General features: G+C 41.2%; 1 protein-coding gene across 1 annotated transcript in view; it reads right to left on the bottom strand.

The window, feature by feature from the left end:
- Positions 1–17,509, bottom strand: part of LOC118731566 (phospholipid-transporting ATPase ABCA3) — a 246,857-nt gene that overhangs the window by 200,420 nt on the left and 28,928 nt on the right. Inside the window, exons 4-5 of the mRNA XM_045589342.1 lie at positions 14,906–15,033; positions 12,421–12,565 (exon numbers count right to left, since the gene is read on the bottom strand). Of these exons, the coding sequence (XP_045445298.1) occupies positions 12,421–12,565; positions 14,906–15,033 (273 nt within the window). The remainder of the gene's footprint in view (positions 1–12,420; positions 12,566–14,905; positions 15,034–17,509) is intronic.

Genomic DNA, 17,509 nt, shown 5'->3' with positions numbered 1-17,509 from the left:
TATGCAAATACTCTCTTATTGGTAGACCAATTTACTATAGAAATTAAAAGCAAACACTTAAAAACTTTTATAGAAATTTGGCATTGCCATGACATCTAAAAACTGGTCTTTCTATTAATCTACATAAATCCTTTAAAGGCTTTAAATATAAATCATGTGTCATTTTCTCCACTGTGAAAGATGCTTTTTAATTTTTTAATAGTCTTTCATATGATCATAAGTACTTATTAGGACTAGTAATAATTAATGTCGTTTTCTAATACTTTTTTAAATCGATTTAAACAATACAACAAAATTTAATCAACAATATAGTTGCCATTGTTTTCTACTACTTGTGCCTAATGCTCAGGAAGCATTTTAATCCCTCTGTTGTAAAATTCTTGTGATTTTGATGCAAAAAATTCGGTCAATGCATTTTTGAGGCATTCTTCATTATTAAATTTTTTTCCAAGAAGAAAGTTTTGCAAAGAACGAAACAAATGGTAATCGGAAGGGGCAATATCAGGAGAATATGCAGGTTGAGGGAGAACTTCCCATTCCAACTGGCGCAGTTTTTCAGCAGTGATTCTTGCAGTATGCAGTCGTGCATTATCGTGGTGAAGAATTACGCCCTTCCGATTAATCAGCGCGGGTTCTTTTTCTCTTAAAGCTTGGGCTAACCTTTCCAATTGGGCACTATACACTGCACTTGTAATGGTTTGGTTAGATGGAAAAAGTTCATAATGAAGAATTCCTTTAAAATTCCACCAAACACACAGCATCACTTTTTTCGCATGCAAGTCAGGTTTTGGCGTGGGCTGCGGAGCCTCATTTTTGTCCAACCATTGAGGCCGCCTTTTCAAATTAACATACAGCAACCATTGTTCATCTCCGGTAACAATTTGCTCTAAAAATGGCAAACGGTTTTGACGAGAGAGGAGCGAACTGCAAATTGTGACTCTTTGATTACGGTTGTTGTCGGTCAACTCATGAGGAACCCTTTTTCCAAACTTTTGGACTTTGCCAAGTGCACGCAATTGATTGGAAATTGTTTTTTGTGAACAATTTAAAGTTGTCGCAAGGTCTTGTTGGGTAATTTGAGGATTTTGCACCAAAAGAGCTTGAAGAGCTTCTTGATCAAAATTGGACACACGGCCTCGACCACTCTTGTCATCTAACGAAAAATTTCCCTTGCGAAATTTCTCAAACCAACGCTGGCATTTTCTGGCGCTAACTGCATCTTGACCAAGAGCACTACAGATGTTTTTTGCAGCCTCACTTGCTTTTCTTCCTAATTGGAACTCGTAAAGCATGCAGTGCCGAATATGCTCTTCATCCGCCATCTTCTTAGCCCTAGTTTTGCAACAAAAACCAAACCAAACACAAACTTTTTCAAGCAAAACTTGTTAATTGCACTTCACACGTTCTGTAGATACCACGTGTTTGAAGGTTATGTCAATACAAGTCAACGCCAAGCAAGATTTTAAACGAATGTTTAAAAACGACATTAATTATTACTAGACCTAATAATTTTAATAAAGTTCAATTTATCATTTTTTCTTCTGTAGTAAACTAGAGGCCCAGTGCACAGATTTGAGCACTAGTGTGGGTCCCTTGCCCTGGCTGGTGATCAGGGCCAATCAGGGCCTACCCAATCACTATCGGGGCCCATTGGGGCTGGTCAGCTAGAGGAAGGGACCACAGGAGGTTGTCTGGCCATGGGAGGTTGGCTGTGAGAGCACACTGGCCACCAGACGGCAGCTCCTGTGTTGAGTGTCTGCTCCCTAGTGGTCAGTGCACGTCATAGCGAATGGTTGACCAGTTGTTCGGTTACTTAGGCTTTTATATCTATACTAGAGGCCTAGTGTACAAAATTCATGCACAGGGGGAGGACCCCTCAGCCCAGTCTGCACCCTCTCCAATCTGGGACCCCTCAGAGGATGTCCAACTACCAGTTTAGGCCTGATCCCGGACATCCCTCTCACAATCTGAGACTGCTGGCTTCTAACTGCTCACCTACCTGCCTGCCTTATCATTCCTAACTGCCCCCCTCCCCCACCAGCTTGGTTGTCCCTTACTGCCCTCCCTGCCAGCCTGGTCACCCCCAACTGCCTCCCTGCTGGCCTGGTGGCCCCCAACTACCCTCTGCCAGCTTGGTCACCCCCTGCAGCCTGCTGTTCAGTCATTTGTCTATCCCTCACTAACCCCCCCGCCAGCCTGGTCGCTCCATGCAACCTGATATTCAATCGTTTAATTGTCCCTCACTAACCCCCATGCCGGCCTAGTCACGTCACGCAGCCTGCTGTTCGGTCATTACTGTTACTATCATGGTGTCCTGGACAATTTGCATATTCCTCTATTATTAGTATCTTATGAAATAATAGACAAACGTAAATTGACTGTACCTCCACTATGCCCACAGCCAATCAGGAGTATGCAAATTAACCCAACACAGATGGAAGGTTAATTTGCATATGTAGGCGAGGAGTGACTGGTGGGGTGGGGCCTGCTATGAGGGGGAAGGAGGAAGCAGAGAGAGCTATAAGAGTGGTGCTCTGCCAGGAGCAAGGACTTGGCAGCTCCCAGGTGGCTAGGAGGGAAGCCACGGGAAGGGAGGCCTATTCTTGCATGAATATCGTGCAGCAGGCCTCTAGTCTATATATAAAGAGGTAATGTGCAGATTAGGCCAGAATGCCGTAAAGGTCACGACAGTTCAGGAGGAGGGGCCTGGTGTGGGCCCAGAGCCTGAGAGAAAAACGGACAGGGCAGCCACGCCCAGCCTCAGAAATGGAGAGAACAGCAGGCAGGGGGCGGCTGCCAGCCCAGCCCCGTGGCTATGGCCAGAGCAGCAGACACACAAATCCACGGGTGATAAAAAAGAAAAAAGAAAGAAATGTCATATCCTATGAAAGACATCTTGAAAATGCCTAAAGAAAGTTGTCCTTTTTTCATGGTGATGAAAACACCTTAGTGGCTGCGGTGGCTGGCAGTGGCAGCAGCAGCAGGGTGATGGGGTGGTGCCTTCCCCTGATCAGCCTGGTCGCCTCCCACAGAGGGAGGCCAGACTGCAGCTTAGGACATCCTAAGCCTTCAAAAGGACATCCCCTGAGCGCTCCCAGACTGTGAGAGAGGGCAGGCTGGGCTGAGGGGACCCCCTCCCCAGTGCATGAATTTCATGCACGGGGCCTCTAGTAGAGAAGTAAAGCCTACGGGACCTGTATGGTGGAGCGACAGAAAGACTGGCTGGTATGATGCGCACTGACCACCAGGCGCAGACGCTCAGCATGTCAGTGTATTCCCATAGGGTGAGCACTACTCAGCCAGCAGCCAGACTCACGGCTAGTGAGTGCAGTGTGGTGGTAGAAGCCTCTCCTGCCTCCACAGCAGCAGAAAGGGCAGCGAGAACTCAGGTGGTAAGGAGACCCACACCTCAGTGCACGAATTACTAGTACCAGGACTCTAGTATATAGATAAATGACTGCCCACCTGCAAAGTCATAAAGTCATTCTCATAAATTTTGTTGTAGAAGCTTTATAATTTTAGGTTTTACAGTTATGTTTATAATTATCTTGAATTAACTAATTTTATGTAGGTATGAGTTAGTAATCAAAATTCATTATTTCCATAGATATATCAAGTTATTCCATCACAGGCTATTCATAAGATTTTCTTTTCACAATGAGTTAGATTGGCAACTTCGTGGAAATCAAATAACTGTGTATTAATCTACTTCCAAACACTTCATTCCTTCTATTGATCTGTTTGTTCATCCACATACCTATATGGCAATCTCTTTTGTTGTTGTTGTTAGAGTAAGTCTTGAAAGTTCTCTAATGTTGTTATTCCTTTTCAATATTATATGACTAATCCAAACCCCAGATCCTTTGCATTTCCATACAAATTTTAGAATAAGTTTACAAATTTCTTCAAGAAAGTTTTGCTGGAATTTTTGACTGTCAATGTATTCAATTAGGAAGAATTTTCATGTCAACTTTATGAATCACTGAATCAAAGAGGTTAATATATCTCGTTTTTTGTTTAGATGTTTTAAAATTTTCTCTCAGGAATGTTTTGTGATGTGAGAAAGGCCACCAGGCAACCATTAATTGGCTGCCTCCGACATGCATGGTCAGGTGGAACCTAAACGCAAGTACGTGAACTTGATTGGAATCCAGCCAGTGACCCTTAGTTTGCAGACTAACACTCTAACCACTGAGTACAAAGGCCAAGGCTGCACAGTAAGTTCTTTCTGGGGGTTTATTATCACCTTGAGCAGGCCATAGCACATAAAGCACATCTACCAGATCAGTGGTATTAAAAATGTATAAGGGGAATGGTTAGGTGGGAAAAAATGTCTAAATAGTTTCCCTAGAGGAGCAACAATGAAAAACTGACTGAGGAATATTGCTATATACCCTGTACTGAGCTTTCCTAATATTACATCTGACATTACCATGGTACATTGTCAAAACTAAAACATTAACATGAACACAATACAATTTCTAATTTATACAAACTTATTTGGATTTCACCATTTTTTCTCTTTGATTTTTTCCCTGTTCCAAACACCATCCAGGATACCATATTGATTTCAGTTATGATCCTATAGTCTCATCTGAGCAGGAACAGTTTATCATTCCTTCTGTGATTTCATGGCCTTGATAGTTTTAAAGACTACTTGTCAGGTACTTTGGAAAATGCTCCACAATTTGGGTTTGTCTGATGTTTTTTCATTAGTAAAGTAGAGTTATAAGTTTTGGGGTAAAATACCATGGAAGTGAAGTGCCTTCTTCAACAAATTATATCAGAGAATATTTGATATCAAGATGATATCACTAGTGATGTTAAACTTCATCAATTTGGTTAAAGTGGTGTTTGCTATTTTTCTCTATTACTAAGTTATGGTTTTCTAATTTCCACAATCTATTCTTTGGAAACAAGTCATTAAGTTTGGCCCACACTCAAAGTAAGGATGAATAAGGTACATCTCCTGAAAAAAGGGGGGGGTGGTTATTTACATATGTTATTTGGAATTACTCCGTAAGGAATATTTGTGCATTCCTAATTATTATTTTAATAATTCCATTATATATATATATATATATATATATATATATATATATATATATATATATACACACACACACACACATACACACACACACACACACACACACTAGAGGCCCGGCGCATGAAATTTTGTGTACAGGTAGGGTCCCTAGGTCTGGCTGGTGATCAGGGCCAATCTGGGAGGCAACCGGTGGGTAATGAGGGGCCTCTGCTGGCACCCACCTTGGCTGGCATGGGGCCTAAGGGCTGGGGGAACTTCTGCATTGAGCATCTACCCCCTGGTTGTCAGTGTGCGTCAACGTAACCGGTCATTCCACTGGTTGTTTTGCCGTTTGGTTGATTTGCATATTAGGCTTTTATTATATAGGATAGAATCATTGAGATTCATTTTGCTCTTAGGGTTATAATCAGTTGGGTTTTTGAGATATAATAAACACAAAGTTTAAAGTATTCATGACCAAATAGGATTTATTCCAGGAATGCAAGGTTGGTACAATATCCGCAAATCAATAAACGTGATACATCACATAAACAAATTGAAAGATAAAAATCATATAGTCATATCAATTGATGCAGAAAAAGCATTTGATAAAATCCAACACCCTTTCCTGATAAAAACTCTCAACAAGGTGGGAGTACAAGGATCATACCTCAGCATAATAAAAGCTATATATGATAAACCCACAGCCAACATCATACTCAATGGGCAAAAACTAAAACCATTCCCTCTAAGAACAGGAACAAGACAGGGATGCCCACTCTCGCCACTCCTGTTTGACATAGTACTGGAAGTACTAGCTATTGCAATCAGACAAGAGGAGGAAATAAAAGGCATCCAAATTGGAAAAGAAGAAGTAAAGTTATCCTTATTTGCAGACGACATGATATTGTATATAAAAAACCCAAAAGACTCCATTAAAAAACTAATTGACTTAATAAATGAATTTGGCAATGTAGCAGGATACAAAATTAACGCCAAGAAATCATGTATTTTTTAAAAATGTTATTCTTAATTTGAGAGAGAGAGGAAGGGAGAGGGATAGAGGGTTAGAGAAATAGAAAAATTGATGAGAGAGAAACACCCATCAGCTGCCTCCTGCATACAGCCTAGTGGGGATTGCACCTGCAACCTGGACATGCACCTTGACCAGGAAGCAAACTGGTGACCTCTTGATTCTTGGGTCGACACTCAACCAGTGAGCCACAGGTGTCAGGCAAGATACTCATATATTGATTTGACACTTATATAATCCTACCTAATACAGAGGGAATATGCAAAATGACCATTACTCCACAATTAAGATGGAGGCCTACAGCCAAATCAATAAGGGGGAATATGCAGATTGAGGGTCAGCTGGCAGCAGCCAGGCCAGGACACTTGCATTATTGCCAGGGCGACGATGTAGGCGTTCCAACCCACCCCACCCGGGAGGGCTAATTAAGTGTTGTTGTTGTTGTTTTTATTATAATTATCACTTGTTTTAGTTTTAGCTTGTGCATTTCTGCCCTGAAATATCTGATCTCTTCACCCACTGTGGCCATTCTTTCTTGTAAACAGCTCATCACACTTATAAAGTGTCTTAAAAATCCTTGTCTGCTTACCGAAACCGGTTTGGCTCAGTGGTAGAGCGTCGGTCTGCAGACTGAAAGAGTTCGATTCCGGTCAAAGGCATGTACATTGGTTGCAGGCACATCCCCAGTGGAGGGTATGCAGGAGGCAGCTGGTCGATGTCTCTCTCTCATCGACATTTCTAGCTCTCTATCTCTCTCCTTTCCTCTCTGTAAAAAATCAATAAAATATTTTTTTAAATCCTTGTCTGCTAATTCCAATATATAGTTTATTTATGCACCCATTTATGTTCATTTTTTCTTTTGATTTTGGGAACATTTTCCTACTTTTTTGCATATCTTGTAATTTTGGATTTTATGCCAGATATGAAAAAGAAAGTATAATTTTTGTTTCATTTTGTTGAATATGCCAGCTCCTTTCTTTGTAATAGAATTAGAGGGGGGGGGAAAGATGAGCTTTTATTTAATATATTTTTTATTGATTTCAGGGAGGAAGAGGGAGAGAAAGACAGAGACACCAATAATGAGAGAGAATACTCCCCAGTAGGGCATGTGCAGGAGGCAGCTGATCCATGTTTCTCTCTCATGGATATTTCTAACTCTATCCCTCTCTCTTTCTCTCTGTAAAAAAATCAATAAAAATATATTAAAAAATAAAATAAAAAGCTTCTGCACAGCAAAGGAACCATCAACAGAACAAGAGAGCCCACTGCATGGAACACATTTGCCAATGTTACATCTAATAAGGATTTAATCTCCAAAATTTATAGGAAACTCATACAACTTAACAAAAGGAGGGTAAACAATCCAATTAAAAAAAAATAGACAAAGTCACTAATCATCTGAGAGATGCAAATTAAAATGACAATGAGGTATCAACTCACACCTGTCAGAATGGCTGTCATCAACAAATCAATAGACGAGAAATGCTGGTGAGGGTGTGGAGAATAAGGAACCCTCACATACTGCAGACTGGTACATCCACTATAAAAGACAGCATGTAGTTTCCTCAATAAATTAAAGATGGTACTGCCATTTGACTCAGCTATCCCACTTCTAGAAATATATGAAGCCTGAAGCACCAATTAGAAAAAAAATATGCACCCCTATTTTCAAAGCAGTGCTATTTGCAATAGCTAAGGTCTGGCAACAGCCTAAGTGCCCATCAGTAGATGAGTGGATAAAAACGCTGTGGTACATTTTTAGCATGGAATACTATTATACAGCTGTAAAAATAAGGGTCTCTTCCCCTTTGAGACAGAATGGAGTGCCCTGGAGAATAGTATGCTAAGAGAAATAAGCCAATCAGAGAAACACAAGTATCACATGACCTAATTTTTATGTGGATTCTAATGAATGAAATAAGCTGAAGAACAAAATATATCCAGAGACAAAGAAGCATAAAACAGACTGTAAAATGTAGGAGGGAAGTGGGGGAGGGAAAAGAGATCAGTCAAAGAACTTTATGCATATATAGATAATCCCATGGTCACAGGTGAAGGCCTGGAGAGGGTGGGAATGGGGAGGAGGGGTCAATGGAGGATAAAAGAGGGGCATCTATAATACTTTTAACAATAAAGATAAAAATTTAAAAAGATAACACTTTATTGAGACAAGTCAATAATTGAAGAATAAAAATAGGGCATAAATGTTTTAATCAATGAGTGTTTAACAATCTCTAGTTTTATGTCATGCACATATTTTGGTGTGTTTGTGCGCACGCACGCACACAGACACACTCACACAAATAAACACGCGCGCGCGCGCGCGCACACACACACACACACACATATTTTTAGCTTCATGTTCAGAAGACTGTTAATCATACTCTTCATTCAGTTCATGGCCCAACGATTGGTTCATGCCCCTTAACCCTCTTATTGATTCACTCTTTCATTTTCCTTTTTACCTTGCCCCATTTCTATTGGCAACATTTCTAATGTGGTTGATGAGTATCCTTGTGTTTTTTTAAAGTTAAATCTCTATTGTTGAAAGGATTAAATATGTCCTCCTTTTCCCCCAGTGACCCCTTATAGCTAACCTTCACCCCCCACCCCAATCCTTCATTACCCAATATCCATGGGTGATGCATATATGCATACAAGTTCTTTGGTTGATCTCTTCCCACCCAGCCACCCTCTCCTACCTTCCCTCTGAGATCCTACACTCTGCTCCATGCCTCTATGTCTCTGGATCTATTTCATCCTTCAGTTTATTTGTTCATTTATATTCAACATATGAGTGAGATCATGTGATATTTGTCTTTCTCGGACTGGCTTATTTCACTTAGCATGATAATCTCCAGGTCCTTCCATGTTGTCTCAAAGGGGAAGAGCTTCTTCTTTTTCTCTGCTGCATAGTATTCCATGGTGTAGATGTACCACAGCATTTTTATCCACTCATCTACTGATGTGTACTTGGGCTGTTTCCAGATCTTAGCTACTATAAATTGTGCTGCTATGAACATAGGGATAAATACATTCTTTTTGACTGGTGCTTCAGGTTTCTTAGGATATATTCCTAGAAGTAGGATTACAGGGTATAATAAATGGAAGCTCCATTTAAAATTTTTGAGGAAACTCCATACTATTTTCCACAGTGGCTGTACCAGTCTGCATTCCCACCAGCAGTGTACTAGGGCTCCCTTTTCTCTACATCCTCACCAGCACTTGTTTGCTGATTTGTTGATGATAGCCATTTTGACAAGTGTTATATGACACCTCTTTGTCCTTTTAATTTGCATCTCTCTGTGATCAGTGACTTTGAGCATTTTTGCATATGCCTCTTTATCATCTATATATCTACTTTGGAAAAGTATTTAGGTCCTTTGCCCATTTTTTTATTAGATCATTTATCTTCCTTTTGTTAAGCTGTATGAGTTCTCTGCATATTTTGGAGATTAAACCTTTATTTGAAATAGCATTGGCAAATATATTATCCTATGCAGTGGGCTTTCTTATTGTTTTGTTGATGATTTCTTTTGCTGTGAAGAAGCTTTTGAAGTAGTCCCATTTGTTTATTTTCTCCTTAGTATCCATTGCCCTAGGATCTGTGTCTATAAAGATATTGCTATGACATATGTATGCAATTTTGCTGCCTATGGTGTCTTGTAGGATTTTTTAAAATATATTTTTATTGATTTTTTTTTACAGAGAAAAAGGGAGAGGGTTAGAGAATTAGAAACATCAATGTGAGAGAAGCATTGATCAGATGTCCACTGCACACCCACTACTGGAGATGTGTCTGCAACCAAGGTACATGCCCTTGACTGAAATCAAACCTGGGACCCTTCAGTCACAGGCTGACGTTCTATCCACTGAGCAAAACTGGTTAGGGCTCTTGTATGATTTTTATGGTTTCCCATCTTACATTCAAGTCCTTTAGCCATTTTGAGTTTATTTTTGTATATGGTGTAAGTTGGTGATCTAGTTTTATTTTTTGCATGTACCTATCTAATTTTCCAACAGCATTTATTAAAGAGAGTGTCTTTTACTTCATGGTATGCTCTTGCCTCCTTTGTCAAATATTGAGTGTAATGGCTTGGCTTTTGGGTTCTCTGTTCTATTCCACTGATCTATCTGCCTGTTCTATCAGCCAGTACCAGGCTGTTTTGAGACAATGGCTTTGTGGTCTAACTTAATATTGGATATTGTGATTCCGCCCAACTTTGTTCTCCTTTCTCAAGTCTGTAGCTATTTGGGATATATTTTGGTTCTATATAAATTTTTGGAGTGTTTGCTCTAGATCTGTGAAATATGTTGTTAGTATTTTAATAGGAACTAGAATGAATCTATAGAATGCTGTGGGTATTATGGACATTTTAATGATGATGATTCTACCAATCCATGAACATGGTATATTCTTGTTTATTTTTCCTCTATATCTTTTTTCAATATCCTATTGTTTTCTGAGTATAAGTATTTTACCTCCTTGGTTAAGTTTATTCCTAAGAATCTTAATTTTTTTTTTTCATTGCGAAGATAAATGGTATCATTTTTAAAATTTATCTTTCTGAGAATTCATTATTGGTGTTTTAAAATGCCATTGATTTCTGGGTGTTAATTTTGTATGCTACTACATTGCCAAAATCACATTAAATCTAGTAGTATTTTAGTGTAGTCTTTAGGGATTCCTATGTAAATATCATGTCATCTGAGAATTGGCAGCATTCCTAATGTGTTTAGTGAGTATCCTTATGCGGTTTTATGTGTTCTTCTAAGACTTATACGAGCATTCTGTTTGCATACATTTTATGTAAATGAAATTGAGTTATAGACTTTATGTACTCTGCTATGCATAAATCTAGTCCAGTCTTTCTAATTGGTTGTCCTGATTGCCTTCTACTCCTGCCACTAGAAAGAACAATGTCAGGAATTTACTTATAAATCCATAAAATTATAAGTGCCTTCATCTCAGACTTCCCAGCCTCCAGAACCAGGAGAAACAATTTTCTGTTATTTATAAACTCCCTAGTTGTGGTACTTGGTTATAGCAGCCCAAACAGACTAAGACAACCGCCATTGCCAGACAGCTACCCAGAATGGCCCTCCCTAAAGCAGTGCATTTGGGTTTCTATATGTCACATCCATGGAAACTATCATCATTATCTAGCTTTCTAAGTCTTTCGCTAGTCTAATCCTTAAGAAGTAACACCTTAGGCCAAAGTTCATAATTAAGTAACATAAGTTGAAAAAAACCTGATTCCCCTTTAAATTTTATGACTGAAAAATAATATTTAAAATATTTTAAAGAAAATAATAATATTAAAAATATTTTTACATAAAAAATAATATTAAAATATTTTAAAGGAAATATTTCAAATAAGAATTATACTAAATTGGTTACAGCTTGTTTCTCTTGCTGAATAATTTCCTAACAATAAATGTGCATTATTTTTGGTGAAAGCAAAGTTCCACATGGTAGTATGTGTAGTAAATTTTAAATTACAATAGCTATACTGAAAACTTTTCATCAGCTCAGCAGAATACCACATAGCTATAATTACTTATTCTATGTCAGTATCTGGAAATGTATATAGTAAGTCATTAAAATCAAAGTTTCATAAATAAATCTACATGAAAATATAAGGATATACAATGATAATGATCAAGAAAGGATAAAAATGCATTGTTCCAATCTATAGGATTTTTCATGAGTTTTGGGACACTAAAATTTTTAAATTAAGAAAAACAACAACACCAGTATAATAAGTTAAAAAAAAATAACGTTTATCAAAAGTTGAAAATTGGCTCAGTAGATAGAGCATCAGCCTGCAGACTGAAGGGTTCCAGGTTTGATTCTGGTTAAGGGCACATGCCTGGGTTGTGGGCTCAATTCCCAATAGGAGGATATGCAGGAGGCAGCCAATCAATGATTCTCTCTCATCATTGATGTTCCTATCTCTCTCTCCCTTCCTCTCTGAAATCAATAATATATATATTTAAGTTGAAAAAAATAGCCCTCGCCAGTTTGGCTCAGTGGAAGGAGCAGGAGCCCGTGAACTGCAGGGACCTGGGTTAGATTCAGATCGAGGGCACATATCCCTAGCCCCACTCAGGACATGTGCGGGAGGCAACCGGTCAATGTGTCTTTCGCATGAATGTTTCTCTTCCTCTCTTTCTCCCCACTTCTTCCTCCTTCCCTCCCTCTCTAAAAATCAATGGAAAAATATCCTAGAGTGAAGATTAACAACAACAAGAAACAAAGAAGAGAAAAAAGTTGAGGAAATGTATGTACAAATAGAGATTGTTCTCGCTGTAAAATTAGCATTATTTAAGTAAGTGTGGTCAAAGTTCTGCTCACCAGGACTCCCCCCCGTTGGGTCTAGTTCATTTCTGGGTCCTGCGAAAGAATGCTTTGGAAAGAGAGTATCTGTTTTCCATCTTTTAGGTTGGGATGTCTCCGAATAGTTGTTCCTCTGAGAACTAAAACGCAAATAATATTTTACCTACAAGGAGCAAAGGGAAACAAACAATATTCATAAACAAAAACATAATTAAGCAGGAATGAGAAATAAAAGAATGTTAAAGTGCAAATGGGAGCCTGTGGCCGAAGGCAGGCTGAGGCAGCAGCAGTGGGTGTGGCAGTCAGAGGCAAGCGCAATCTGGAGCAAGGCTGTGGATGGACTTGCCCCAGATGGACAGCTGCTTGCACACTGACAGGAAATATACCAAAAGGTTTTGTAAATTCCTCTTTCCATTATGCCTGGTAAGTTTCCTATGAGGAAAACCTTCCTTTCCTAGAAATGATTGTTAACATAAGAATCCTGCCTGAGCCCTGACGGGTTTGGCTCAGTGGATTAGAACATTGGCCTTTGGACCGAAGGGTCTCAGGTTCGATTCCAGTCAGGGGCATGTACCTTGGTTGTGGGCACATCCCCAGTAGGAGGGTGTGCAGGAGGCAGATGATCAATGTTACTCTCTCATTGATGTTTCTAACTCTCTATCTTTCTCCCTTCCTCTCTGAAAAAATCAATAAAATATATATATATATTTTTTAAAGGAATCCTGCCTGAGGATTAAAGAGTATATTCAAATGTAAATACAGAGTGCTGCATAGTTTAATTGTTGAATGAAAGGTAGTACTAATTCTGGAGAACTGCATGAACCTCTATGTAGGACACGATGCAATAGTTGAGCAGCAGGGTCAAGACACAGAAGCCAGTAGAATCAGGAGGGGCAAGCAGAAGACATAAGTCAAGGTAAATATTCATACGTTCAGTTAACAAGACAGAAGTTTTAGGCACTTATATACTAGAGGCCCAGTTCACGAAATTTTGCAGAGGGGAGAAGGGTGTCCTCTCAGCCCAGCCTGCACCCTCTCCAATCCAGGGCCCCTCAGGGGATGTCCGACTGCCAGTTTAGGCCTGATCCAGGGGCCTCTGACAATCCTGAACCACTGGCCCCTAATCATTCATCTGCCAGCCTGCCTGGTCACCCCTAACTGCCCCCCCTCCACCAGCCTGATTGTCCCTCACTAACCCCCCTGATGACCTGGTCATAGGCAGCCATCTTTGTGAGGGTGTGATGGTCAATTTGCATATTATCTCCTTATTATATAGAATTGGAGGATTAAGACAGAGCCCCTGTTACTCAAGGAGCTCAAATTCTACAGTAGTAGAGGAAAATTACGTATTATTTATGCTATAGTAAGATCAGTGACTGAGATATGTATAGGAAATGTGGAAGTACCAAGAAGGGAAGGAATGGGTGTGGTTGGAAGAGACAGTGTACTGTGAGTCATGGTAGCAACCTTAAGGTTAAGTCAGAGTAATCAGATAAGTGAGAGCAGTAGGGTCAGGGAGGTATCCAAGGCATAAGGGGAAGCTTGAACCCACACCGAGACACTGGAGCAGGCTCTATGCAAGCTGCTAAGCCCGCACCAGTATCAGTAATGTAAGACTTAGGTCTTGACTTATGTCTTCTGCTTTCCCCTCCTGATTCTACTGGTTTCTGTGTCTTGACCCTGCTGCTCAACTATTGCATCGTGTCCTACATAGAGGTTCATGCAGTTCTCCAGAATTAGTACTACCTTTCATTTAACAATTAAACTATGCAGCACTCAGGCATGAGAAAAGTTGGCATCTAGGAAAGAGATGAGGGGTGGGAAGACAGAATGAAAGGCTTCCCACAACCTACTCACACCTGGGGGCTTTCCTTACTTTTCATTCCATTGTCAACCATCTGTCTTAAATGGACACTTTATTTCTCTCAACACCAGAGACACTAAGTTCAAAGCACTGTCCTTGCCTCTCCTCCTGGGGGACTGGCACCAGACTCCTCTTCAGAGTCTACATATGTCCTGATTCTAAGTTAGCCTGCCTAAGTCTTAGTACTGTTTTCCAGGTTTGGATTTAGAAATGACGAGACTCATTCAAAAGAAAGAGGGAAGTTTCTTGCTTGTGTTCTATGCTCCTGACCTCAAGCGGCACCTGTCACCCAGTCCCCTGCCTAGGATATGTGCACGGCTCACCGCCACCTGCAGAGCTGGAGGCTGCTGCTGAGCCAGACACAGCAGCAAGAGGGGCCCCTCAGTGGCCATTGTTGCCTATGGCTGACTTATGAAGGCCTGGTAGGCAGTGAATTCAAATCTTTCCCCCCAAACATAAAGCCCTGGTGCATTAAGACCGAGACACTGATGTGGTTAGATTTGGGTCTGCATGCCTGCTCTGCTGTGTATAAGCAGCATGATCTTGGGTAAATTACAGTCTCCCAGATTATAAAATACTTCCACTTCATTAAGTCCCTGGAAACTATAGCCATAGAGTTTCTACATAAAACTTTCTTACCTTAAGTGGCAGAGGATCATAGCTATTTTCGAACTCATGGTCAAAAACAAAAGCAACCATCACTCTTTCAGAGTTATTATCTTGCATAAGATAATCTTCAAAATCTCTTTCTCTAGGAAAACCTTGAACTGTAAAGAGAGAAAACTCTAATATGTAAGCTGATCACTTAAAGGCACAATGTCTGACAGTCCTTCCTATCTTTAAAATGGAAACCACTTTACATGGATGAAAGGCTATCAAAATATTATAAATTTCAAACCACTGTTGCTAAAACATTGGTATAATGAACTAATGCATATTTGGAGTGCATACAATTTTTAGGAGTTGCCAAAGTTTTATCACAAACTTAGAATACAATTCCTCATTATAACTGCACATTGAAGAAATGGTAAGGAAAAGGGTGTTTCATGTTGTGTTTTGAAATTTCCAACTTGAAGGAAAATATAAACAAAATTTATCTATGCAATCTATTCAAAGTCTGATACTATTGTGATTTTTAATATATAAATAAAAAATAGAAATAGAGGAATAAAACCACTTTATCGTTTTAATATTTGAGGCAATTATTTATTTTCTTTTTTATTAAATTTACTACAGGCCCAGTCCACAAAATGTTATGCCATCAGGGGACCCTCAGCCCGGCTCGCACCTCTCACAATCTGGGACCCCTTGGGCAGGGTCCCTTGTCCTGGCCTGAGGTCAGGGCCTGTCAGGGCTTTCCTTCCCCTGGCTGCAGGCAGCTGGCCCCACCCCACTGCTGCCACTGCTTGCCATCTGTGCAGCACTGTGCCTGCCCCTCTGCCACCGGTGGCCTCCTTCTGCAGGTGGCAGGCTGGGGTGCAATGGCTTGCTTGGCTGGACTGGGTCTCCCTCTTTCTTTGCTGGGGGTGGGGTCAGCCCTGCGAGGGGCTGTCTGCCCACCTGATCTCCCCTAACCACTTGCCTGCCTGCTTGATTGCCCCTAACTACTTGCTTAGGGGCGGAGCCAGCCCAATAAGGGGCTGTCTGCCTATCTGATCTCCTCTAACTGCTGGCCTGCCTACCTGATCACCCCTAACCCCTCTGCCTGCCTGTCTGATTGCCCCTTTCCTCTTGCTTTGGGGCAGCGCCAGCACCGACTTCCAGTTGGTCAGCCTCCAGTAATTACTGGCGTTATGACCCTTTTTATATATGAGGGTTTTTATATATGAGGACCGAGGTAACACTAGTTAACAAGATCATACAGCTTAAGGTGTACAATTCTACAACACATTACCTGTGCACTTTATTGTGTGTTCACCACCCCAAGTCAAGTCTCCACCCATCACCATTTATTCTACCTTTACCGTCCCCCACCTTCCCCACCCTCCTCCCTTGGCAACCACCACACTCTTGTTCATGAGCTCTTTGTCTTTTTTCCCAATCCCTCAGCCCACCATCCAGCTCCCACACTGACAGCCATCAGCTTGCTCTCTAGCCTATTCCTGTTTTGTTATTTCAGTTTACTCATTAGATTCCAAATATGAGTGAGGTCATGTAGTGCTTCTCTTTTTCCGTCTCTTATTTCACTTGCATAATGCTCTCTCGGTGAAATTGCAAAGGTTGAGACTTCCTTCTCTCACACAGTGAGGAGTGTTCCACCGTGTGAATGTCCCACAGCGAGGAGTGTTCCACCGTGTGAATGTCCCATAGTGAGGAGTGTTCCACTGTGTGAATGTCCCACAGCGAGGAGTGTTCCACCGTGTGAATGTCCCACAGCGAGGAGTGTTCCACTGTTTGAATGTCCCATAGTGAGGAGTGTTCCACCTTGTGAATTTCCCACAGTGAGGAGTGTTCCACCGTGTGAATGTCCCACAGTGAGGAGTGTTACACTGTGTGTATGTCCCACAGCGAGGAGTGTTCCACTGTGTGTATGTCCCACAGCGAGGAGTGTTCCACTGTGTGAATGTCCCATAGTGAGGAGTGTTCCACTGTGTGAATGTCCCACAGCGAGGAGTGTTCCACTGTGTGAATGTCCCATAGTGAGGAGTGTTCCACCGTGTGAATGTCCCACAGTGAGGAGTGTTCCACTGTGTGTATGTCCCACAGCGAGGAGTGTTCCACTGTGTGAATGTCCCATAGTGAGGAGAGTTCCACTGTGTGAATGTCCCACAGCGAGGAGTGTTCCACTGTGTGAATGTCCCATAGTGAGGAGTGTTCCACCGTGTGAATGTCCCACAGCGAGGAGTGTTCCACTGTTTGAATGTCCCATAGTGAGGAGTGTTCCATTGTGTGAATGTCCCACAGTGAGGAGTGTTCCACTGTGTGTATGTCCCACAGCGAGGAGTGTTCCACTGTGTGAATGTCCCATAGTGAGGAGTGTTCCACTGTGTGAATGTCCCACAGCGAGGAGTGTTACACTGTGTGAATGTCCCATAGTGAGGAGTGTTCCACCGTGTGAATGACCCACAGCGAGGAGTGTTCCACCGTGTGAATGTCCCACAGTGAGGAGTGTTCCACCGTGTGAATGTCCCACAGCGAGGAGTGTTCCACTGTTTGAATGTCCCATAGTGAGGAGTGTTCCACCGTGTGAATGACCCACAGCGAGGAGTGTTCCACCGTGTGAATGTCCCACAGTGAGGAGTG

Source organism: Pipistrellus kuhlii, unplaced genomic scaffold (genome assembly GCF_014108245.1).
Source record: "Pipistrellus kuhlii isolate mPipKuh1 unplaced genomic scaffold, mPipKuh1.p scaffold_m20_p_31, whole genome shotgun sequence".
NCBI classification, from domain to species: Eukaryota; Metazoa; Chordata; class Mammalia; order Chiroptera; family Vespertilionidae; genus Pipistrellus; species Pipistrellus kuhlii.
This window is presented reverse-complemented; position numbering and strand designations above follow the sequence as displayed.